The 24,313-nt window shown below is 47.2% G+C and overlaps 2 protein-coding genes and 1 long non-coding RNA gene across 3 annotated transcripts in view; 1 reads left to right on the top strand and 2 right to left on the bottom strand.

Annotated features, from left to right (window-relative positions):
* Window positions 1-1,129: 1,129 nt before the first annotated feature.
* On the bottom strand, window positions 1,130-8,848 carry LOC108537444 (CMRF35-like molecule 4). Its single transcript, XM_017884924.1, has 3 exons — window positions 8,752-8,848; window positions 7,306-7,620; window positions 1,130-4,545 (listed from the first exon to the last, which is right to left on the bottom strand). The coding sequence occupies exons 1-3, from the start codon at window positions 8,816-8,818 to the stop codon at window positions 4,226-4,228; spliced, it is 702 nt and encodes a 233-aa protein (XP_017740413.1). The 5' UTR covers window positions 8,819-8,848; the 3' UTR covers window positions 1,130-4,225.
* A 7,332-nt stretch (window positions 8,849-16,180) lies between these two features.
* Window positions 16,181-24,313, bottom strand: part of CD300LD-AS1 (CD300LD antisense RNA 1) — a 20,882-nt gene continuing 12,749 nt past the window's right edge. The window contains exon 3 of the long non-coding RNA XR_014485107.1: window positions 16,181-17,680. This is a non-coding gene — a long non-coding RNA (CD300LD antisense RNA 1). The remainder of the gene's footprint in view (window positions 17,681-24,313) is intronic.
* The window catches only part of CD300LD (CD300 molecule like family member d), a 16,941-nt gene continuing 10,042 nt past the window's right edge, over window positions 17,415-24,313 (top strand). Inside the window, exons 1-2 of the mRNA XM_017884925.1 lie at window positions 17,415-17,501; window positions 22,588-22,952. Of these exons, the coding sequence (XP_017740414.1) occupies window positions 17,462-17,501; window positions 22,588-22,952 (405 nt within the window). The 5' untranslated portion in view covers window positions 17,415-17,461. The remainder of the gene's footprint in view (window positions 17,502-22,587; window positions 22,953-24,313) is intronic.

The following is a 24,313-nucleotide window of genomic DNA, read 5'->3' as shown; positions in this document are numbered from 1 at the left end:
CCATCTATCCATCCATCCATCCATCCATCCATCTATCCATCCATCCATCCATCCATCCATCCATCCATCCATCCATCCATCTAGATCTGAGTTTTATATCTAAAAAGAGTAACAATATTTTTTCACCCTGCAAGAACCAATATTTTCCCCTATGGGGAATGCATGCAAGAGGGCCTCTGTATGGCTTCCAAGGCTAAGTCAGAAGAAACCCTGCAGCTCCCTCCTCAGTCTCTTGAAACACTTGCCCTCTGGATGGTCTGTGGATATTCCCTCTTAGAACCCAGCTGTCACAGAAAGGCCACATGTAGGGCCTCTGGGCAACAGTCCCAGCAGAGCTGTTTTGGATCACCCCAGCCCATGCTCCAGACTCGTGGGTGAAGAAGCCTCCAGATGACAATAGCAACCAGCCTGTGTGGCCAGGGTTCACACACTGCAACAACACAGGCTGTTCTCCCATGCTTAGCAGCACGCAGGCTGCTGGAGCCTGAGGTCTTGCCCTTTCTCAACACATGAACCATATGGACATAGGCAGTCAAGATGTGGCAAGTGGTGAGTGTTCCCGAAAACAAGCTTTCCACTGTGTCAATAGCCCTCCATGCTCTGCCCCCCACCCTCTGCCCTCCATGCTCTGCCTTCCATGCTCTGCCCTCCATGCTCTACCCTCCACGCTTTGCCCTCCATGGCTCTGCCCTCCACGCTCTGCCTTCCAAGGCTCTGCCCTCCACGCTTTGCCCTCCACGCTCTGCCCTCCACGCTCTGCCCTCCATGGCTCTGCCCTCCATGGCTCCTGACACTACTCTTGGCAAATCTTCAACCTCATTCAAAGAAAAGTTATAAAGTGAACCAGCAGCTGTTCACAGCTGATGAGGTCAAGGAGAAGAAATGAACACTAGCAAATGGCAGTTGAAGAATCCATCTCAGGAGAGGAAGTGCTCAAGGCAATAGAGGAAGAGTTCAGATGGAAAATTCCCCTCCTTAGAGAAATTACAGACAACAAGATCTCTCCAAAAAAAGGAGCTAAGAAAAGAAATATAGTAATTTTTAAAAAAAGTATTTAAAGTAAAATATGGAGGAAAAAATGAGCAGACAGAGCTCAGGAAGAATGTAAGTGGAAGAGAATAATAATCCTAACAACTTTATTGAGAGGAAATATATATATATACGTTTGAAAGTTAGAAAAAGAGGTGTGTTGTTATTTAATTACGAGTGAATTGGGGGGACTGACACATGAGGGTTGAGCATCCTGCATTTGCTGTTGCACAGCTCAAGAGGTGGAAGGGGCCAAGCTTGGGTTGAATCAGGAGTAGGTGGTGGTGGCTGTGCCAGTTCTGAGCCAGGTGGAGGACGGAGAGTGTCACAGGCACAAAGGGGATAGAGCCGAGCCCCTCTTGGGATGGAAAAGTCCAGATGGACCCTTGGGCCTCTGCAACTGAACTATAGTCCATTATCTCTGATAGGGTCATTCCGGAGCCACAAGGAAAGGAGGCCCGAGGGAGGATCCATGAAGGTGAGAGGCAGATGCCTCCAAGGAATCAGTGTGCAAGGGGGGATGTCCTTTCTTTTTTCTGCTCCTGAGGCAGAGGTGGCAGAAGGCAGAGAGGCCCCCTCAGCATCCCTGTGCTGTGTAGAGCCGGCCGGGAGTGGGATTGCATGCCTGAGGCCAGGAGGAGGGATGCTTCCTCTCTGCAGGGACCCTTGTCTCCTGGGGAACCGTAATTGCTGCTTATTACCCAATAGGAGGCCAGAGGTTCTACTTGTTTCCTCCAAGGGTGTCAATGGTGTGGGAGCTGCGGTTCCCCGGCTCAGGCTGTGACTTTGTGTCCCCCCGGAGGCCCCCGTAGCATTGCTCAATCGCAGCACAGTGCAGAGCAGGTCCACGAGCAGCAGCCCCTTCAGGGAGATCAGGAGCAGAAAGTGGATGTTGCAGGATCCTGGACAAAGCGGTCAAGATGCCAAGAATGAGCCGCCTCTTCCCCGACCAACACCTGCCACCCTCCTCAGCTGCCTGATCCCCAAACAGGGAAGCCCCCTGCAAGGGGCAAAGTCATGCCACCCGGAGACTGAGCCTCCAGGGGCCTCCCCACAGGCTCAGTTTGAGGCCCGGCCCCTTCGCTGCCCTTGGCTGTGACTGCCCTGCCTTTAAATTTATTTGCAGAGATGGTGTCTCGCTATATCCCCCAGGCTGGTTCTGAACTGCTGAGCTCAAGCCATCCTCCTGCCTTGGCCTCCCAAAGTGCTGAGATGACAGGCGTGAACCTCTGCGCCCAGCCAGGCCTGCCTTTGGTCTTCTAACCCACAGTCCCTGCTGCTCACCTGTGTCCCGCCAAGCTCGAGGGTCTGCTGTGTCCTGTCTTCCTGCTTCTGCTCCTCTCTCTGCCTTGTGTTTCCCTTTGTCACTTCTGCCCATCTTTCAAGCTCAAATCTAGTTATTATTACCTCTTTGAAGCAGAGGAAGATGTTCCCCCACTTCCATCAACCTGGCTATTTATCTACTTGGTTCTCAAGTGAGGGATTTCTTCCTGCTCGGGGACCCACTTTATGACCGTGGATCTGAGACCTGCTGCCTCATATTGCCCACATGTTTCATACTTGGTCTAGCTAAATCAGTGGGTTCTGGGGAGTCCCCATCAGTGTTTAAGAGTCTGATTTCCCAATCTTATTCCTCATCCACTCCTCAACACCCGGTGCCAGGGCCCCTTCCCGCAGGCCACCCCTGTTCTCTCCCTGAAGCTGGCCTCCAGCCAGCCCAGGCAAGGAAGCAGTGATGAGTCATGTGAATTTCGCTCAGGGTTTTCTTGAGCGAGAGCAGGCCTGCCATATTGCACATCCTAAAAATACCCTTTAAACCACTGTGCTCTTCTTGTAAGTTCACTCCCTGTGGTCTTGCAAGTTCCACTGCATCCTTGGTCTCTCCCCGCCAAGTTTCCCCTTATGCCTCTCCCGTCTCGCTAGAAGTCCTGGCACTGCCATCTCCGCTCAGCAGAATAACCGCTCTGCAAACAGTGGAGCGGGACGAAAGCCAGGTCAGGAAGCATCCCCAGTGCCTCGCCTCTTCTGGACTCCTAGGGAACACAGGCTCGGTGCTGGCAGGCTCCAGGGAACCAGACCCTTTGAAAGGAAGGGAGTTGGGCTGGAGAAGGAAAGGGAGCCAGTGGAGCAGGGAATGCAGGATCTAGGGAGAGAATGGGCCTTGACCCTGGACTTTGAGAGATCTTGAAGCACCAGGGCTGTGATGGGGTTAAACAGGGGCAGCTGCGTTTGCGCTGTGATGAGACATCCTATTGATTCCTTGAAGGGAGGTGGACTTTGGGTTGATGTCCATATCCCTCCACCATGCTGGGAATGGGAAAGAAAAGCAAGGGGCCCAGCTTTCTGCTCTCCCGCCCTGCCCTTCCCTAGCCTTGGCTGGGGAGTTGCAGCGATGGGCACATCCCTGCCTGTGACTGCGGTAGGCAGAATAGTGAACCCCACCAACGATGTCCTAACCCCAGAGCCTGTTAATATATTTGATTACATGCAAGGGGGAGTTAAGGCAGTGGGTAGATTTGAGACTGCTCATCAGCTGACCCAGGGTGGATTATCCTGGATCGTCTGGCTGAGCCCAGTGGAATCACCAGCGTCCTTACAAATGAAAGAAGGAGGCAGGAGAGTCAGTGGAGCCATGCACTGTGGGAGGCTCCACTGACCTTTGTTGGCTTTCAATAGGAAGGGGCCATGAGCCAAGGAATGCGGGTGGCCTCTAGAAGCTGGAAAAGGCAAGGGAACAGGTCCTCCCCTGGAGCCTCTAGAAGGAATGAGCCCTCTTAACACCTTGATTTCAGCCCGGTGAGACCCATTCAGATCTCTGGTTTCCACAGCTGTATGATCATGAGATTGTGTTGCTTTAAGCCACCAAGTTTGTAATGATCAGTTACAGCAGCCACAGGAAAACCACACAGAGAGCCGCCCTTACAGAACACCCAAAGCTTCAACTCGCTTTTGCCTCCTGGGGCTTGAGGGACTTGGCGGAGCATGGAGCCCAGAGCCTGCTCTCTGGAGCTCAGCCTGTTGCAGCTCCTTGAGGAGAATCTCCTGCAGTGCTCAGGTGTAGACGGGGAGGGGAAGACCCGCTACAGACTTCACTGTTTCTCCCCTGACCAGCGCCATATGAGGGTCTCTGGTGAGAGCCCCTGAAGGAGTGGTCATGGGGTAGCCTAGGGAAAGGTCTGTGGGAGCCCAGCTCTGCTCACCTGGTGAGGGGGCTGGTAAGAGCTGTGGGCTGGGTACTGTTGGTGCTCTGGGTGAGAGAAGGCCAGGAGGCCAGAACTGTTGGAGTGGTTGTTCTCAGAGGTTCTGCTGTGTCTGCTGTCCCAGGTGAAGCTGTGTCTGCTGTTCCAGGCACAGCTGTGTTCCTTTTCCCAGGCACAGCTGTTTCTGCTTTTCTAGGTAAAGCTGTGTCCATTGTCCCAGATCCAGCTGTGTCTTCTGTCCCAGGTGAAGCCGTGTCTGCTGTCCCAGGTGCAGCTGCGTCTGTTGTCGTAGGTTCGGATGATTTTCTTGGAGTTGCTGCTGGACACACGAAGGATAGTTTTGAGGGTGACCTAGGTGGCTTCCCCATGGCTCACGTCACCCCTTACCCCTCCAAGGACTGTGAAGCATTTAGTCTTAGCACTACAGGTCAGCCACAGTTGTTTTGTTTTGTATCTTTTTGGTATCTTATCTAAAATGTAACATTATTTGATTTATAAACACGCATCACTGTACCACCCGTGAAGGACTTGTGGTGAGAAGCTATGTAGGCAATTTACAAATACTCAGCTTAGTCTCAGACTGCTGCGTTGCACAGCTGAGCATTGAGCATCACACTCTGCTTTCTTGAAGTTCTACATCAGAGCCAAACAGATCTTCTCTTGAGTCTCATCGTGGGTTCAAGCAGGCTCTTTGTTGCCTGCTGTGTAGCGAAGTGACCCTAAGAGCCGGCTGCCCCTCCCTGGGCCCTGCATGGGGACTCAGGACTCCTCTCCCCTGCAGCTGGGCAGAGCATCTGTTCCAGCTGAGGTTTTCCTGCCTCCCAAAAGCTTCCTTATTTCACTAGGCTTGGAGGGACTCTCCCCTAGTTCCTCCTTTCCTTCCACTCATGCCTTTGTTCTCTTTTAAGTCAATTTCTGAAACATTCTAAAACCAGTACACTTCCCCACTGCACACGCACACAGGCACACCACATCTGCATATACTAAGCTGAAAATGACTTTTCCCTGCTTTGTAAATGGGCCCACAAGTAACAGATACATGATTGAGCTATAGCATCTGTGCGTGTGCATGGGGAGCTGACAGTTTCCCTGGTGCCCATGGTGGAGATGACACTGATGGCTCTGGGGCTGGGCTGTGGAGTGAGGGTGACAGCCTGACTCTCTTTCTGGGAGCCCCCCGTTCTGAGTTCTCAGTCTCCTCAGAGGCTCGGGGCAGCCAGAGGAGGCCCGTGGGAAGGCTCTGCACTATGCTGGGTTCTGTTTTCCTTCTTTCAGGAATGGGTCAGAGTCTCCCATGCCCTCGTTTGTCCATATGTCACCAGAGGAGGGAGAGGAAGAGAGAGAGGGTCACCAATGGGCTCTTGGTTACTACATGCTTGTCCTGCAGCTGAGACCTCTGGGATTGCGATTTTCTTGCATTCCCCTCCCTGTACACCTGACAAGTCCTCCCATCAGGCTGGGGCTGCTCCGAGGGGCACAGGTTGCCCCAAGTGACTTGCAGAAGAGAACCCACCTTCTTTCTTACCCTGCACTGAGCCTGCCCAAGCTGAGATGGTTCTGCTTGGCTCCCTCTGATAATAGCAGATAGAGACGTACAGAGACGCTGAGGCTTGCTCTGTCTTCCAGTCTTTCCAGAATCTTGGTGTAACCCCTCCCCGCAACACACACACGTGCACATGCACACATACAGGCACAGGCACACAGGCACACAAGCAAACACAGACATGTACACACAGACACACACTGGCCCATTTGTACACATGCATCTATGCACAGCACACACATAGACACAGGCAAGCCTAGGCACACATACACAGGCACACACAGGCACGCACAGGCACATGCACACGGGTGTCCCAGGGNCCGGCTGCCCCTCCCTGGGCCCTGCATGGGGACTCAGGACTCCTCTCCCCTGCAGCTGGGCAGAGCATCTGTTCCAGCTGAGGTTTTCCTGCCTCCCAAAAGCTTCCTTATTTCACTAGGCTTGGAGGGACTCTCCCCTAGTTCCTCCTTTCCTTCCACTCATGCCTTTGTTCTCTTTTTAAGTCAATTTCTGAAACATTCTAAAACCAGTACACTTCCCCACTGCACACGCACACAGGCACACCACATCTGCATATACTAAGCTGAAAATGACTTTTCCCTGCTTTGTAAATGGGCCCACAAGTAACAGATACATGATTGAGCTATAGCATCTGTGCGTGTGCATGGGGAGCTGACAGTTTCCCTGGTGCCCATGGTGGAGATGACACTGATGGCTCTGGGGGCTGGGCTGTGGAGTGAGGGTGACAGCCTGACTCTCTTTCTGGGAGCCCCCCGTTCTGAGTTCTCAGTCTCCTCAGAGGCTCGGGGCAGCCAGAGGAGGCCCGTGGGAAGGCTCTGCACTATGCTGGGTTCTGTTTTTCCTTCTTTCAGGAATGGGTCAGAGTCTCCCATGCCCTCGTTTGTCCATATGTCACCAGAGGAGGGAGAGGAAGAGAGAGAGGGTCACCAATGGGCTCTTGGTTACTACATGCTTGTCCTGCAGCTGAGACCTCTGGGATTGCGATTTTCTTGCATTCCCCTCCCTGTACACCTGACAAGTCCTCCCATCAGGCTGGGGCTGCTCCGAGGGGGCACAGGTTGCCCCAAGTGACTTGCAGAAGAGAACCCACCTTCTTTCTTACCCTGCACTGAGCCTGCCCAAGCTGAGATGGTTCTGCTTGGCTCCCTCTGATAATAGCAGATAGAGACGTACAGAGACGCTGAGGCTTGCTCTGTCTTCCAGTCTTTCCAGAATCTTGGTGTAACCCCTCCCCGCAACACACACACGTGCACATGCACACATACAGGCACAGGCACACAGGCACACAAGCAAACACAGACATGTACACACAGACACACACTGGCCCATTTGTACACATGCATCTATGCACAGCACACACATAGACACAGGCAAGCCTAGGCACACATACACAGGCACACACAGGCACGCACAGGCACATGCACACGGGTGTCCCAGGGCAATGTCAAGACAGCATCACTGAATCCTCCTGGGTCAGCACCAGAGCTCAGTACAGGAGGGAGCCGCTCCTACCTGGGTAAACGGTCATTGCAACTTGGACCCCAAGGTCAGTGCCCGTCCTCTCGATCCCACACCAGTAGGTGTCAGTGTCGGACCTCTGGAGCATCTTCATGGTTATGGTGAACACATGGTGTTTCCGATCGTCCCTGATGGACTCTCGGTTTCTCCCTGCTGTTTGCTCTGATCCTGTGATTGTAACGAGGATTTTGTTTCCGCGGCACCACCACTTGCTGTAGGTTTCCCAGCCTTGGTCATAATCACACCGCACTGTCAGTGAGTCCCATTCTGTGCCCCACACAGCTTCAGGACCATAGATGGAGAAACACCCTGGAAGACAGAACGCAACGTCCAGATCTTCCCTCCCTGGGCACCGCCAAGGGCTTCTGGCACCTCCCTGGGGACCAACCAGGAGCTTTTATCCTCAGCCCCCAAATTGTCAAATTCTCACATCCATTTGTTCCTTAATTCCCCGGCAGTATTTCGTTTGTTGTCATCCCTCTGACAAAGTTCTCCTGAGGGCTCCAACTGCCCGACACAGTGGCCTGTTCATGCACCATACTAGTGACCCACTGAATGCTCTCTCATTTTGGAAACCTTCCCTCCTTTGCCCCAAGGTGACACTCACTTCCCCACCAATCCCTGGCTCTCACTGCAGCCACCAGCTTATTTTATTTATTTATTTATTTATTTATTTGGAGACAGAGTTTTGTTCTTGTTGCCCAGGCTGGAGTGCAATGGTACAATCTCAGTTCACTGCAACCTCCACCTCCTGAGTTCAAGCAATTCTCCTGCCTCAGCCTCCCGAGTAGCTGGGATTACAGGCAAGTACCACCACGCCTGGCTAATTTTGTATTTTTAGTAGAGACAGGGTTTCTCCATGTTGGTCAGGCTGATCTTGAACTCCCGACCTCAGGTGATCCGTCTGCCTCGGCCTCCCAAAGTGCTGGGATTATAGGCGTGAGCCACCGTGCCTGGCCAGCCACCAATTTACTTTAAAATCCCAGAGCTGAACAGGTAGACATCCTGGCTTCCCCCAACTCCTCCACCCACTGGCACTGCACCCCACACACCTAAAATCCCTCTCCTGTGAGTCTGTACATGTGATAAAGTTTCATGGAACCAAACACACCCACACCCACACCCACACACATACCCAACACTCACACACTCGCGCACGCACTGAGTGCGCTGTTGTTTTTCTTTGCCTAAGCACCAGGCTATTTTTGCCTCCATACCTTTGCACAAGTTGCTCCCTTTGCCCAGGAAGTTTTCTCTTCCTTGCTTGATGGACTCAAACCTTTATTCCTCTCCCCGAAGGGTTGGTTCGGCCACTCCCTGGTGCCACCAGACCACTTTGTACCTGTCTCAGTTGTTGCGCTTACAACATTGAACAATGGTCTGGTCTTTGGCTTGTCCAGAGCAGAAGCTCAGGCAGGCTAATGTGTGGGGTTTACTTACATGCCAGAGAGCGATGACATCCTTGCCTCGTTGCCTGTCTTCCTTCAGTAACTCTGAGCTGCTCCATTTTAGCTACAAGTCAAGACAAGCTGTGAAGGCTTCTAAACTAACCAGATGTCTGAACCCCGCCATGACTGAGTGGGTCTGAGCTGGAACCTGAGTGTCTGTGCTCCTTTAAGGTTCCTCAGGGATTCATGCATTTAAGTTTGTGTATATGTGTATATATGTATGTATGTATGTATGTATGTATCTACCTATTTATCTGCCCTTTCATCTATCTGTCCACCTGTCTGTGCATCCATCTGTCTCTCATCTATCATCCATCTGTTTGCTTCTCTCTTATCTATCTGTCTGTCTATCTATCTATCTATCTATCTATCTATCTATCTATCTATCTAACTATCCATCCATCATCTGTCTATCTATCATCTCTTATCTATCTATCTATCTATCTATCTATCTATCTATCTATCTATCTATCAATCATCTGCCAGGGTTGAGAAGAATCAGAATCCTAGAAAGCAGATACCATTTGTTATTTTTTCTTTCCCCAACACCTAACCTAGTAACTGTCAGATAACAAAACATTCCTTCCTTTTTTCTTTCTCTTTTCCTTCCTTCCTTCCTTCTTTCTTATGTGTGNATCTGTTTGTCTTCTCTCTATCTATCTATCTATCTATCTATCTATCTATCTATCTAACTATCCATCCATCATCTGTCTATCTATCATCTCTTATCTATCTATCTATCTATCTATCTATCTATCTATCTATCTATCTATCAATCATCTGCCAGGGTTGAGAAGAATCAGAATCCTAGAAAGCAGATACCATTTGTTATTTTTTCTTTCCCCAACACCTAACCTAGTAACTGTCAGATAACAAAACATTCCTTCCTTTTTTCTTTCTCTTTTCCTTCCTTCCTTCCTTCTTTCTTATGTGTGCATGGATGAGTGCATTTTCCCCAGCTTGTCTCCTTCCTGCCAGCACAGACCCTCTCTGTTTCCTGCCCAGCCTTTCGGGTTCCGGTTCCTCAATCCCCAGGCCCACTTACCTGAGAGGATGAGAAGGAGAAGGGCCAGTGAGTGCCACATGCCCCTGCCTGTCTGAGCTCTCTTCCTGGTGATCAGTTAATACCAGCTGCCCTCCAGAAACTTGTAACTGAGTCCAGAGGCAAACTGCTATCTATTTGTCTAAATCATTTTTGTTGTTGTTGTTGTTGTTTTCTCAACTGCTTCCTTTTTTTTTTTTTCTTTAGTTACTTCCTAAATTCATGAATTAAGAGAAACATGGTGCTGTCCTTTGGGAGTGTGTGTGGTGTTATGATATGTCTTCAATGAACTGGGGAAGCAAAGGGTCCAGGCCTGGCCTGGGCTCCGTCTGCAGCTGTCTGTGATTTAGGAGCATCTTCCAGCAACACAGGGAAGGGAGTACAGTGAGGCTCAGTGCATGGATGGAAGAGATTGATGGAGGCGCGCTGGCTTTGCCTCTGAGCGTGGACGGAAGAGATTGATGGAGGCGCGCTGGCTTTGCGCTTTGGGAAGAACACAGCACAACGCTCCCACCCAGCCTCGCTGGAGAAACAGCCCGTGCCCCAGACTCTTTCCAGGCAGTCCCACAGCAGGTCATCTCAAACCACTGGGCTGCTGTCTCTTCTGGAGCCTGACTCAGTGCTCCTTCCTCGGAAAGCTTCCTCTGGGGTCCCGAGTCACTCCAAATTGGAGGCTCCCGGTAGGGAGCTGGGGAAGGGGAGGTTGCCTTTCTTCTGTAGTCCCACTTTGCCCTGGTTTCTTCCTATCTCTGCACATTTTCCCTGTGGTTGGTTGTTGGCCAGTCTCACTGCAGCAAAACTGCTTACTCTATTGATCCCCAAAGTGCCTTTCCCAGACTCTCCCATCTTCCTTCAGATGGTCGCCTCCTTCCTCCGTCACCTGCTCCCTCTTCCTCTCCTCTTTCTTCTTTGCTGAAGCCCTTCCTTGCTCTCACTGCCTAATCCATTCCCGACCCTGCCACCCTGTGTCTCCAGGAGCCTGTCCCAGTGCTCTCCTCTGGTGCCCTTCTCCCCAGGGAGTGTCCTCACCTGCATTCTAGAGTCACCTCTATGTGCAAGACTGTCAAAAGCAGTTTGTCACCTAATTTCCTGCCTCAGTGCTTGGCTGTCATTTCCAGTGCCTACTGGTTGTTTCATAGAGACAGCCACCTTGTTAACAGCTCAGATGTGCTCAAAATTGAATTCCGTGTCGTCTTCACTCTAAAATTGGTCTGTCACTGTGCCTGGTTCATGGCCCTGGGGCTTCCCGACTCCCTGCTGCATTCCCCACTCAACCCCCTGTCAGTTTAGCCTTCCTAAGACAAAGCCCATCATATCTTCACCTGCAAAGGGCTTTGCAGGGGTGGGGGATTAGAGGCAGAGGAACAGAAGGCTTTGCCAGTGGGAGCAGAGGAGGGCGTGGGGAGTCAGTTCTTGGGGAGGAAGTGCTGGAGGAGGCCCCCAAGCAGTCTCTGTTTATGTTTGTTTGTTTATTTATTTATTTATTTTTGAGACAGAGTCTTGCTCTGTCACCCAGGCTGGAGTGCAGTGGCATGATCTCAGCTCACTGTAACCTCCGCCTCCTGGGTTCAAGCGATTCTCCTGCCTCAGCCTCCCGAGTAGCTGGGACTACAGGTGTGCGCCACCACACCAGGCTAATTTTTGTATGTTTAGTAGACACGGGGTTTTGCCATGTTGGCCAGGCTGGTCTTGAACTCTCAGACTCAAGTGATCTGCCTGCCTCGGCCTCCCAAAGTGCTGGGATTACAGGCATGATCCCGGCCTTCTGTTTATGTTTGAGGCTGCACCTTCTCTCAGGATCTTAGTGTCTCAGTGAGCCCTGGTGCTTCTGCCTAGAGCCAAGAACTCATGGGAGGTGGCAGGACTTCAGGGAGCACAGACTTCCTTCCTTCCTTCCTTCCTTCCTTCCTTCCTTCCTTCCTTCCTTCCTTCCTTCCTTCCTTTCTTCCTTCCCAGTTTTATTAAGGTATAATTGGGATAAAATAAACTGCACGTATTTAAAGTGCACAATTTGAAACACTTTTCTTGTTGTTTTTGTGATTTTTTTCAAATGTACTATTTATGGGCATTCAGCTAGTTCCAAGTTCAGGGCCATGATGCATAGTGTGCTGTGAACACTTTAGGCCATGCCTTTGGTGGGCATCTGGTATCCTCCTTAGCAGCTTTTGAAAGGATCCCCATTCCCTTTATCTGGAGAAAAAAATGTGCTGTAGATCAGGCTGATATGGTTTGCCTGTGTTCCCATCCAAATCTCATTTGAATTGTAGCTCCCATAATTCCCACCAGGAGGGACCCAGTGGGAGGTAATTGAATAATGGGGGCGGGGTTTTCCATAGTGTTCTTGTGACAGTGAATAAGTCTCATGAGATCTGATGGTTTTATAAAGGGGAATTCCCCTGCACAAGCTCTCTTGCCGCCCACCATTTAAGACGTGACTTTGCTCCTCATTTGCCTTCCACCATGATTGTGAGGCCTCCCCAGCCATGTGGAACTGTGAGTCCATTAAACCTCTTTCATTTTTAAATTACCCAGTCTTGGGTATGTCTCTTCCAGCAGCATAAGAACGGACTAATACACAGGCCCAGACCCAAGTTTAAGAGAAGTGAAACTTCAGTGAAAACTCAACCCTTAGCCTCAACAAGTCAGGCCCCTGTAGGGAAAAGTAGGAACCTGAGGATAGGACATTTGACAATTCACCTGAGCCCGTGAGCCTCCCACTGCGGAGCAGCCAGGTGCACTTGTTAGAAGGTAACAGCTCCCCTGCTGATGATGATGCTGAGGTCTCCAATGAAGCAGATGCCTCACCAGACATTGCTGCCTCCTAAGGATCTACTTGAGGAATCTGCCCTCATTTCTCTTCCTGACCCATAACTAAGGTTGAGTGTCAGCTTGGCCCACCTAGGCACATGCTGCTAAGGGAACAGGAGAACTAATATACACTGGCATGAACCAGTTAGAAGAGTGTGTGTGAGAGTGGGTCCCGGGGTAGTAGACTATAGTGCTGAGCCAGGAAGGGTTTTTCAACATAGAGGTACTCATCCATGCAATGTAGGAGGACTCACCACCTGCAAAGCTGGGAGAGTGGTCCCAGTGCACTGCTGGGGTGGCCCTGAGAAGCTTGGAAGCAACAAAACCCCACACTCAATGATGTAAAGACATCGTGGCAGGGTGTGGAAGAAGGGATCAAAAGGCTCAAGGAAGCACAGAGGATCTTCAGGGCAGTGAACCTACTCTATAGGATGCTCTCATCATCCATTTGTCCAAACCCATAGAATATGCAACACTAAGAGTGAGCCCTAATGCAAACTTGGACTTCAAATGGTCACAGGTATCAATATGGATTCGCCAGTTGTAACAGATGTCCCACTCTGGTCAGGGATGTTGCTAATGGGGGAGGCTGTGCCTGTGTGAGGGTAGGAGGTACGTGGGAAATCTCTGTACTTCCTGCTCAATTTTGCTGGGAGCCTAAACCTGCTATAAAAAAGCAAGGTTGTTTTTAAAAAGACTCACATGAAATTATTTGATTGTGTTTTCAGGTAAAATATGCTAGTTTCACTTTAGCATACTAAATTAAATTAGTATTTAATGAGTATTATCCTTGGGATGCCCTGGAGGATACTCCAATTACCAGGGAAATGAGAACTATGCTGGTGAGGGGCATTAGCATTATGGAGAGGCTCAGCAGTGACTGTCTCTGTAGGCCAGGCTCACGGGAGGAGATGCCGTTACATAACTGAACTCCACAGGAGCAACGGGGCTGAGAGTATTCCGGAAGGGAAGAGGGCAGGTGGAGTCACTGGGCGGTCTGAGACAAGCTGAGCACTTGGACCAGGCAGTGAGTCCTGATTAGAACCAGAGGCAAAATCAAGATCCTAGAGATAAGAGAGGCGGCCCAGTGGTTCTTGCCCCGATTTTTAGAAATGATAGAAGTGGATACACTTAGCAACTGGTGCATATGAATACTGACTCTCTGGTCTGTGCAGTAAAAGTGATCAGACTGGGGAAGGCCAAGTGGAAGCCTCCAAGGCTGTCCCTCTGCTGCGGCCAAGATAGTAAATCCCAAACAATATCACATTCTGCCAGGAACACAGAGATCAGTGCCACCCTCCAAGACAAAGAAAACAAGGCTGTGGTCCCAACAGATCTGCCTTTAATTTACCAAGGTCAATGGGCTAGTGAAAACTAAACCAAGAGGCTGGGTGTGGTGGCTCACACCTGTAATCCCAGCACTTTGGGAAGCTGAGGCAGGAGGATCACTTGAGCCCAGGAGATTGAGACTAGCCTGGGCAACAGAGCAAGATCCTTTCTTTACCGAAAAGTGTTTTAAAAAAAATTAGCCAGTGCAATGTTGCACAACTGTACTGTCAGCTACTCAGGAGGCTGAGGCAAGAGGATCACTGAAGCTCAGGAGGTGGAGCCTGCAGTTAGCTATGATTGTGTCACTACACTCCAGCTTGGGTAACAGAGTGAGACCCTGTCTCCAAAACAAAACAGCAACAAACCCACCACCATATTAAAGTAATAGCCAAATTTCCAGCTTCTGTGCCAACAGTGACAGGTTTACTAGAATAGATGAACATAACCTGGTGTGTTGTGTGTGACTGTTGATCTGGCAAAAGCATGCTTTCCACCACCATCAGGAAGGAGGAACAGAGGCAGGTACATTCACTTGGTATGGACAACAGTATACTTTGATAGTCTTGTTCCAGGACTGTGTTAATTTTCTTCTTTTCATAGTATTCTAAGAAACCTGAATCGTCCAGCCATTGCCCAGAACATAAAGGTAGTCCCCTGCATTTATGACATCATGCGAATTGGACCTGATAACAAGAAGAGGCTAGCAACTGGATGTGCTCCAGAGACTGGGAGATAAACCCTACACTGGTTTAGGGACGTGCCGTGTCAAAAGTTTAGGGTTATGTTGGTCTGGGGCATATTGGGTGTACCCTCAGAATAAAAGGCAGATAAAATAAATTGCATTTTGCAACTCCTGCTCTAATTGACCCACCTGATAAAACTCAGGGGAGGCTTTGAACTCAGTGCCAGCAGGTATGATGCAGAGTGTGGGTCAGAAGTGGGAATGGAGACTGGGGACCCAATTGGAGCTTTGTTCATGGAGCAGTTCCACAAATATATTTTTGTTCTGTTTTGTTTTGTTTTTGAGATGGAGTCTCACTCTATCACCCCGGCTGAAGTGCAATGGTGTGATCTCGGCTCACTGCAGCATCCGCCTCCTGGATTCAAGTGTCCTCCTGCCTCAGTCTCCCAAGTAGCTGGGATTACAGGCACGCGCCACCATGCTGGGCTAATTTTTGTATTTTTATTAGAGATGGGGTTTCACTATGTTGGCCAGGCTGGTCTTGAACTCCTGACCTCAGGTGATCCACCCACCTCAGCCTCCCAATGTGCTGGGATTATAGATGCAAGCCACTGTGCCAGGCCAAAAATGTGTATCTTTACATATACCCCAAATACTTGCAGGCAGGCACTGACCCCCAAGCAAAAGAGCAGGAGTTATTTAGTTTAATATAATATCGGGGAAACCACGGCAGTGAGAACGCTGGAGCTCAACTTCAATCCTCTTCATTCTAGAATTTAGAAGGCCCCTCTCTGTCCACGCACCTTAAAGTGTAGCTTGTAAGTCAAGAAAGAATGAAGGGTTCAAATAATTTGGCATGATAAATTGGAACTATTCATTTTCTTTTTCTTTTTTGTATTTTATTTCAATAGTTTTTGGGGAGCAGGTGGCTTTTGGTTACAAGGATAAGTTCTTTAGCAGTGATTTCTGAGATTTTGGTGCACCCGTCACTGGAGCAATGTACCCAACGCATAGTCTTTTTTCCCTCATTCCCCCCATCCTTTCCCCTAAGTCCCCAAAATTCGTTGTATCATTCTTGTGCCTTTGCATCCTCATAGCTCAGCTCCCACTTATAAGTGAGGACATACAATATTTGGTTTTCCATTCCTGAGTTACTTCACTTCGAATAATGATCTTCAACTCCATCCAAGTTGCCGTGAATGCCATTATTTTGTTCCTTTTTATGGCTGAATACTATTCCATGGTGTATATGTACACCACATTGTCTTTATCCACTTATGGCTTGATGAGCATTTTGGCTGGTTCCTTATGTTTTCAATTGCAAATTGTGCTGCTGTAAACATGCATGTACAGGTGTCTTTTTTGGAACTACTTTTTCGCCCAGGCTGGAGAGCAGTGGTGAAATCTCGGCTCACTGCAACCTCCATCTCCTGGGTTCAAGTGATTCTCCTGCCTCAGCCTCCTGAGTAGCTGAGATTACAGGCGTGTGCCACTGCCCAGCTAATTTTTGTATTTTTAGTAGAGATGGGATTTCTCCATGTTGGCTAGGCTGGTCTCGAACTCCTGACCTCAGGTGATCCGCCCACCTTGGCCTCCCAAAGTGCTGGGATTACAGGCGTGAGCCACCAGAGCTATTTTATATACTGTTAACTCCTATATACTCTGAAGTCTCAGTTAGCTACACTTTAGCTTGTTCTTGACTATGATTGGATAACCAAGAATTAGCAGACATTTGAGGAAGACTCATCATATAGAAGAACCAAACAAAACCAAACAACAAAACAAAGACATGACCACAGAGTGGTGGGATATAGTTTAAGGAACAGAAGAGAGTTTGAAAAACATCAGCAATCAAAGAACCAAAAAAACTTTTTGAAATAAAAATCCAGTCTCTAAAATAAATATTTGATCCAAGGATTGGAAGAGAAAGTAAAATCATGAAATAAACAATATAAAAGGCTCCCCAAATGTAGAACAAAACCCACAGATATGGAAAATATAAAACAGGAGAGACAAAATGAATCGATTCAGGAAGGAAAGGGAGAGGGAGAAGGTGACAGAGAAAGAGAGAAGGGACCGTCTGAAGAAAGTGGGGAGAGACTGGGAAAGTCCGATTGGGTGTCAGGAGAACAAGTAGTTTCCAACAGCAGCCAGGGGAAAGTGTGCAGGGATGGAGAGGATGAAATCAGGGCAAGAGGAAGCTAATGAGAAAAGGCAACTTCTCCATTCCTGACCTTCCCCACTGAGCCCGGCCTTGGCTTCACAGTGGCTTCGGAGTGACTCACGGCCCCAGAGGAAGCGGTCCTGGGGGTAGGAGCAGTGGGTCAGACAGCCCAGAGCAGGAAGAGGCAATGAGATGTCCTACAGTGGAGCTGCCTGGAAGGAGCCTGGGGCATGGGCTTTCTCCAGCAAGGCTGGGTGTGAGTCCTGTGCACTGTGGTCTTCCAAACTGCTCCTCTCCCTGCACTGCTCAAGGCCAGCCTTGTCTGTCCTCTCCTCCTGGCAGTAGATCCCACAGCTCCTCAATGCCTGGGTTCCTCCTGGCTCCTCCTGCTCCTTGGCTCCCACATGCACTCCCGTGCAAACCTGACCAGGCCTGGACCCATTTTCTTTCCTACATGCACAAAAGTTTGGGCACACCTTGCAACACACTATACCATAGCAAAGAATGACACTCCTAATATGTAAAATAGAGAAGTAGCTACAGACATAATAGGAAGTGAGCAAGAAACTTGAAGGAGATTCTGGTAGGTTTGCAGCACTGACTTCTGAGCTTGGATTCAAGTGTCTGAAGGGCACCAGACACCTGTGATCACCGAGGAGAGGAGAGGAGACAGTACCATGTGGCTGTCCCAGGCTCTGCTGCTTCTCATCCTCCCAGGTGAGTGTGGCTGGAGCTTTAAGGTGCTGAAATGACAGAGGCTGGGCTGGAGACAGAGACGCTCTGTTCTTAGGAAGGAGACACGTCAGGGAAAATGACAGCGCCAATTCATCCATCCGTGCCCGTATTCATTAAATAGCAGTCAAGTTTTTGTTATCTGACAGGTTCTGTGTTAGATGCTGCAGAAACAAACAAAGACAAACCAAAACAGGAATAGCTTCTTGTTGGAACTTTCACAGCACAGTTTTGTGTGGAGCTATGTTTTCAGTTCTCTTGGGTATATATCTTAGGGCATAATTACTGAATCCTATGTTAACTCTATGTTTAACTTTTTGAGGAATCATCAAACATTTTTTTCCAAGCATTTATATTTGAGTACAGCTGTGGCTGTCATGTCAACAAATTTTGATATGCAGTGTTTTCATTTCTGTTAAAATGTAATAAATCTATGCGCTTCTCATATGATCTATACTCAGATCAAGCTTTGTAAGAAAATGTTTCCTTCCAATCTCAAATTTATTTTCTTTTAAAGTTGATTATTATTACTATTATTATTTATAGAGATGAGGACTCACTTCAGTGAACCTTAGGGTTCTCAACCCTGACCCTTCTATATAAACAGATGAATGAACAGATATGAATGAAGGAAGGAACTAATGAATGAGTCCATTCTTGAAGAACTTTTAAAGAGCACGGATACTCGGGTTCCGGCTCAGACTCACTCAGTCAGTCATGGCGGGCTCAAGCATCTGGATGGTTTAGACGCCTCCATACATGGTCTTGACTGGTTCTTAGCCACGGCTGAGAGACTTCCTCTAAAGAGCTTAGAGTATAAGGAGGAAGACAGGCAGCGAGACAGTGCGTAATCGTTCTCTGAGAAGGAGTCTTGCTCTGTCGCGCAGGCTGGAGTGCGGTGGCGCAATCTCGGCTCACTGCAACTTCTGCCTCCCAGATTCAAGCAGTTCTCCTGCCTCAGCCTCCCAAGTAGCTGGGATTACAGGTTTGCACCACCATGCCCAGCTAACTTTTTTGTATTTTTAGTAGAGACGGGGTTTCACCATGTTGGCCTGCCTGGTCTGGGCTCCTTGACCTCGTGATCCGCCCACCTTGGCCTCCCAAAGTACTGGGATTACAGGTGTGAGCCACCGTGCCCAGCCAGATTTCCATTTTTTAATGCTCTGGAATTAGAACATAAAGGATATTTTTCCCTTAGAATCTTGAAAAATTACCTATAAGGCTATCTGACAACAGAGCCTTGATCCAGGGTAAATTCTTTGAATAGTTTGGATTTCCCCCCCACCCAATGATTATTATCTATTCAGGGTTTTTTTGCTTGTTTTTGAATAAATTATATCATTTCCACCCCCCTCCACCAAGAAAGCTAACAATATTATTAAGTATATATTAGCATAAAGTTCTGTAGTTATAAAGCATCCTTTTATAATTTAAAATTTTAATATGTGTTGTAATATACAGTCAGCCCTACATATATATCCATGGGTTCCTCGTCTGTGAATTTAACCAACTACAGGTGGAAAATATTTGGAAAAGAAAGCCCTCTACCTGCGCTGAACATGTACAGACTTTTTCTTTTCATTATTCCCTAAACAGTACAGTCTAACAACTACGTATGACATAGCAATTACATTGCATTAGAAGTATAAATAATCTAGAGAGATTTAAAGTGTATGGGAGGATGTGTGTAGGTTATATGTAAATATCATGGCATTTTATATCAAGGACTTGAGCATCTGTAGATGTTCATAGCCACAGGGTCCTGGAACCAATTCCCTCTGGATATCGAGGAATGACGGTGCTCATTTTGATTACATGTGCCACAAGATTTTCCACGTTATTGTTGCTTCTCCTTTTCCCACATCATCTTTTCTCCTACATTGAACTAGTCAGTTTTGAGATCTGGTTGGTTAACGTTAACTGATTTTATTATCTAATGATTCATTTCTTATAGGTATAATTTCTTCTTATTTCCTTGGGATTAGCACTTGTTATCTTTAATAAATTAAAGATTGTGATTATTTTTCTTTCTAAATTAATTAAATTATGTTAAGACTAAGAATTTAGTTTTGTCCAATTGAGATATAATTCATACACCATAAAATTTACTCAAAGTGTATAACTCAGTGGCTTTTGGTACATTCACAAAGTTGTACAAAGATCACCTCTATCTAATTCCAGAACATTTTCCTTACCTCAAAAAGAAACCCCATATACATTAGCAGTTAACCCCTTCCCCAGCCCTTGGCATCCACTAATCTACTTTCTTGTCTCTAGGAGTCTGCCTGTTCTGGACATTTCATATGAATGGAATCATACAACATGTGACATTTCATGTCTGGCTTCTTTCACTTAGCATGATGTTTCAAGGTTCCTCAGTGTTGTAGCACAAATCAGAGCTTCATTCTTTTTCATGACTGCATAATATTTCACAGTGGATATACCACATTTGGTTTCTCCAGTCATTTGTTCATGAACCTTAGGGTTACTTACACCTTTTAAAAATTGATAGTAATAATGTTATGAGCTTTCATAGCATGGTTTTGTGTGGAGATACGTTTTCAGTTCTCTTGGGTATGTATCTAGGGGTATAATTGCTGAATCCTATGTTAACTCTACGTTTAACTTTTTGAGGAATCATCAAACATTTTTTTCCCAGGATTTATATTTGGGTACAGCTTTGGCTGTCATGTCAACAAATTTTGATATGCAGTGTTTGCATTTCTGTTAAAATGCAACAAATCTATGTGCTTCTTATATTATCTATACTCAGATCAAGCTTTGTAAGAAAATTTTCCCTTCCAATATCAAATTTATTTTCCTTTAAAGTCGATTATTATTATTATTATTATTTTTTATTATACTTTAAGTTCTAGGGTACATGTGCATAACGTGCAGGTTTGTTACATATGTATACTTATGCCATGTTGGTGTGCTGCACCCATCAACTCGTCAGCACCCATCAATTCATCATTTATATCATGTATAACTCCCCAATGCAATCCCTCCCTCCTCCCCCCTCCCCATGATAGGCCCCAGTGTGTGATGTTCCCCTTCCCGAGTCCAAGTGATCTCATTGTTCAGTTCCCACCTATGAGTGAGAACATGCGGTGTTTGGTTTTCTGTTCTTGTGATAGTTTGCTAAGAATGATGGTTTCCAGCTGCATCCATGTCCCTACAAAGGATGCAAACTCATCCTTTTTTATGGCTGCATAGTATTCCATGGTGTATATGTGCCACATTTTCTTAATCCAGTCTGTCACAGATGGGCATTTGGGTTGATTCCAAGTCTTTGCTATTGTGAATAGTGCCGCAATAAACATACGTGTGCATGTGTCTTTGTAGTAGAATAATTTATAATCCTTTGGGTATATACCCAGTAGTGGGATGTCTTCCACTCTTACCACGGTGAACCCTGGTTTTTCAAGACATTCCAATGAAGTCTAAAGTTTTCATTCCTCCAGGGGTAATAATAATAATAACAAACATAATACAGTAACACAGAGGTAGATGCCATTATTATTCCCACTTATAGGAAACGAAGGCACAGTGTGTTAGTCCATTTTCACGCTGCTGATAAAGACATACCCGAGGTTGAGTAAATTATGAAGAAAAAGAGGTTTAATGGACTCACAGTTCCACATGACTGGGGAGGCTTCACAGTCGTGGTGGAAGGTGGAAGGCACGTCTACATGGCAGCAGGCAAGAGAGAGAATGAACGCCAAGCAAAAGGGGTTTCCCTTTATATAACCATCAGATCTCTTGAGATGTATTCACTACCACGAGAACACTGTGGGGGAAACCGCCCCGTGATTCAATTATCTCCCACCTGGTCCCCCCCACAACATGTAGGAATTATGGTAGCTACAATTCAAGATGAGATGTGGGTGAGGACACAGCCAAACCGTATCACACAGAGAGGTTAATTTGCCCAGGTTCACAAAACTTGTAAGTGGTAGAGCCAGGATTCAAACCCAAGCCCTCTGACACAGCCTGAGCTCTTAACCATGACCTTGGGTGTCTCTTGGCGTTTCAGAGACAACCTCTCTCCTTCCATGGGAATTGCTCCCAGGGCTTCTTCAAGTGCTCCAATGTGCTTCTAGTTCGATCTCAAGTTTATGCTGCAGTAATCACAGCTGCGGTTATTGCCAGTGCGTAAATAATCAAAATCAATCGTATCTTTAGCTGGGTCTCCCTTTAGGTCAGTTGAATTTAAAGAATTTCTGACAAAGGTCTCACTTAAGGTATTTCCACTGTTTTGAATTGTTTTCAAGTGAAAGATTAGGCTGACAAGTTCATGCAGACTAGTCTTGTCCTGGAGCAAATTGTTTGAAAAGTGGAGCTAATTAGGTATGCCCCATTCCTCACCCTTTAACTGACTTGAATCATGTCCATTATGTTTAGAGAAGAATTTATAAGATGCAGGAGGGTGTGGAATGGGTGCCGCTCTGTTTATACCTAACCTTTACTTGCGTTTATCTAAGTTAGCTTTTCCTAGGAATTTTGAAACTGGAATTTATAACCATGTATGGCAAAATGGAGATCTGTGTGATGTGGATCCCATAGCACATAGAGACCAGTTGGCATCACTATTTGGTCGATTTCAAAGGGATTCATTCAGGGTGATTAACTACAGCAGAGCCACCAGAAACCATCAGAATCACCAGGAACAGTCAAGCGTCAAGGCAGCAATCATTCTCCTGGAAAAGGGTCTTCTGCAATTTCCTCCCCAACAGACCAGCGTAACACAAAGATGGTTGCAAAAGAGCGTTCCTTGGAATATAAAGATTTGTTGGCCATAGGGAGAGGGAGAGGGGTGAACTGCAGGAAGCTCTTATTGCTCAGTGTCAACATTTGTGTTTCTTTGGGGATCTGCAATTGTGCTCTTCAGTGATTTTCCTGGTGACTTTGACCCAGTGGAATTTTGAAGGACAAAGATTTGTCTTGTAGAAAATGTACTCCTTCCTTGACTGTTATAAGGCAGTTGGATTTGGCCACTACTCCCCATGCAGGAGGCTGTGGCCCTGCCCTTGGGGTGGGAGGTGATGGCACGTGAATTTGTGTTTTCCAGGCTACTCCATTGCCACTGAAATCACTGGTCCAACAACAGTGAATGGCTCAGAGTGGGGCTCGTTGACTGTGCAGTGTGCTTACGGCTCAGGCTGGGAGACTTACTTGAAGTGGTGGTGTCGAGGAGCTGATTGGAATGGCTGTAACACCCTTGTTAAAACAAATGGATCAGAGCAGGAGGTAAAGAAGAATCGGGTGTCCATCAGGGACAATCAGAAAAACCACACGTTCACCGTGACCATGGAGAGTCTTAAAAGAGATGATGCTGACAGTTATTGGTGTGGGATTCAGAGAACTGGAATTGATCTTGGGGTCAATGTTCAAGTGACTATTAAGCCAGGTAAGAGGAAGTGTGTATACATGTGTGTCTCTCAGGTCCTGCTCTGTCCTGGTCCCTGAGGTCCCACTTGAGTAAATTAACTGTCACTCAGAGTCACCTGTGACAGAGGGTGGCTGAGTCCTGAGGTCTTGCTATGGTTTGAATATTTGTCCCCCCAAAAACTCGTGTTGAAACTTAATCCCCAGTGTGGCAGTATTGAGAGACGAGGCCTTTAAAAGGTGACTGGGTCATGGGGGTAGAGTTCCCATGAATGAATTAATCCATTCGTGGATTAAAGAATGAATGGGTTATCATGGGAATGGAACTGGTGGCTTTATAAGAAAAGGCAGACAGACCTGACCTAGCACACTCAGTTCCATCACCACGAGATGCCTTGAGCCACCTTGGGACTCTGCAGAGTCCCTACTGTCAAGAAGGCCCTCACAAGATGTGGCTCCTCAACCTCGGACATCTTAGCCTTCATAACTGTAAGAAACAAATTCCTTTTCTTTATAAATTACTCAATTCCAGATATTCTGTTATAATCAAGAAAAAGTAGACTAAGACAGGTCTCACAGGACCCTGAAGAACCGCTTGGGATTGAGGGGATCTCTTTAATGCCCCCATGGCTCCCAGGGCTCCCTCCAGGATGGGATTAAGCCTTTCTAGGCACATTTCGTTTTTCTCTGAACAGCTCAGTGTCCGAGTCGGTTACCCACAGATGACAGGGTGATGGTTCCAGTTTCAGCCCATGGGCCAAAGGGACCCCCTTCCCTGGTAACCAGAGACCCCAGTCCCTGCCAGTGCCTTCTTGGAACTTCTGTATAGCACTAAGTGCCTGTGTCAGAAAAGGAGAAGGGCCTCAAGGCAATGGCCTTAGCTTAAGAAACAAGGGGAAAAAAAAGATCAAAGTAAACTCAAAGCAAAGACCAGAACACAGATAATATTAAGACCACAGTGAAAAATTAATGAAATCGCAAACAAAAGTAACAGGGGAAAAAAAATGAAACGAGATACCTTTTCTGTGAGAACATCAAAAACACTGTTAAACTTCTAGCTAGACAGATCAGGAAAAACGAGAGAAGACGTCAATTATTAACATCAGAAATGAGAGAGGTAGCATTACAACAGATTTTACAGCTACTAAAAGAATAATAAAGGAGTATGTGTCATAAACAACTTTTATGCCAATATATTCAACAAGTTAAATGAAATGGAAAAACATCCTTGAAAGGTGCAAACTACCAGTCACAAGAAGAAATAGATAACTGGAATAGCTCTATATCTATTAATGAAATAGAATTTGTCATTTGCAGTCTTTTCACAAAGAAAATGTCAGGCTCAGATGGCCCTTTGGTGAGTTCAGGACCAGATAATATCAATTCTTTTTTTTTTTTTTTTTTTTTTT

This window comes from Rhinopithecus bieti, unplaced genomic scaffold (assembly GCF_001698545.2).
Source record: "Rhinopithecus bieti isolate Rb0 unplaced genomic scaffold, ASM169854v2 scaffold_13400, whole genome shotgun sequence".
NCBI classification, from domain to species: domain Eukaryota; kingdom Metazoa; phylum Chordata; class Mammalia; order Primates; family Cercopithecidae; genus Rhinopithecus; species Rhinopithecus bieti.
The sequence above is the reverse complement of the archived record's forward strand: the minus strand, read 5'-3'. Positions and strand labels throughout refer to the sequence as shown.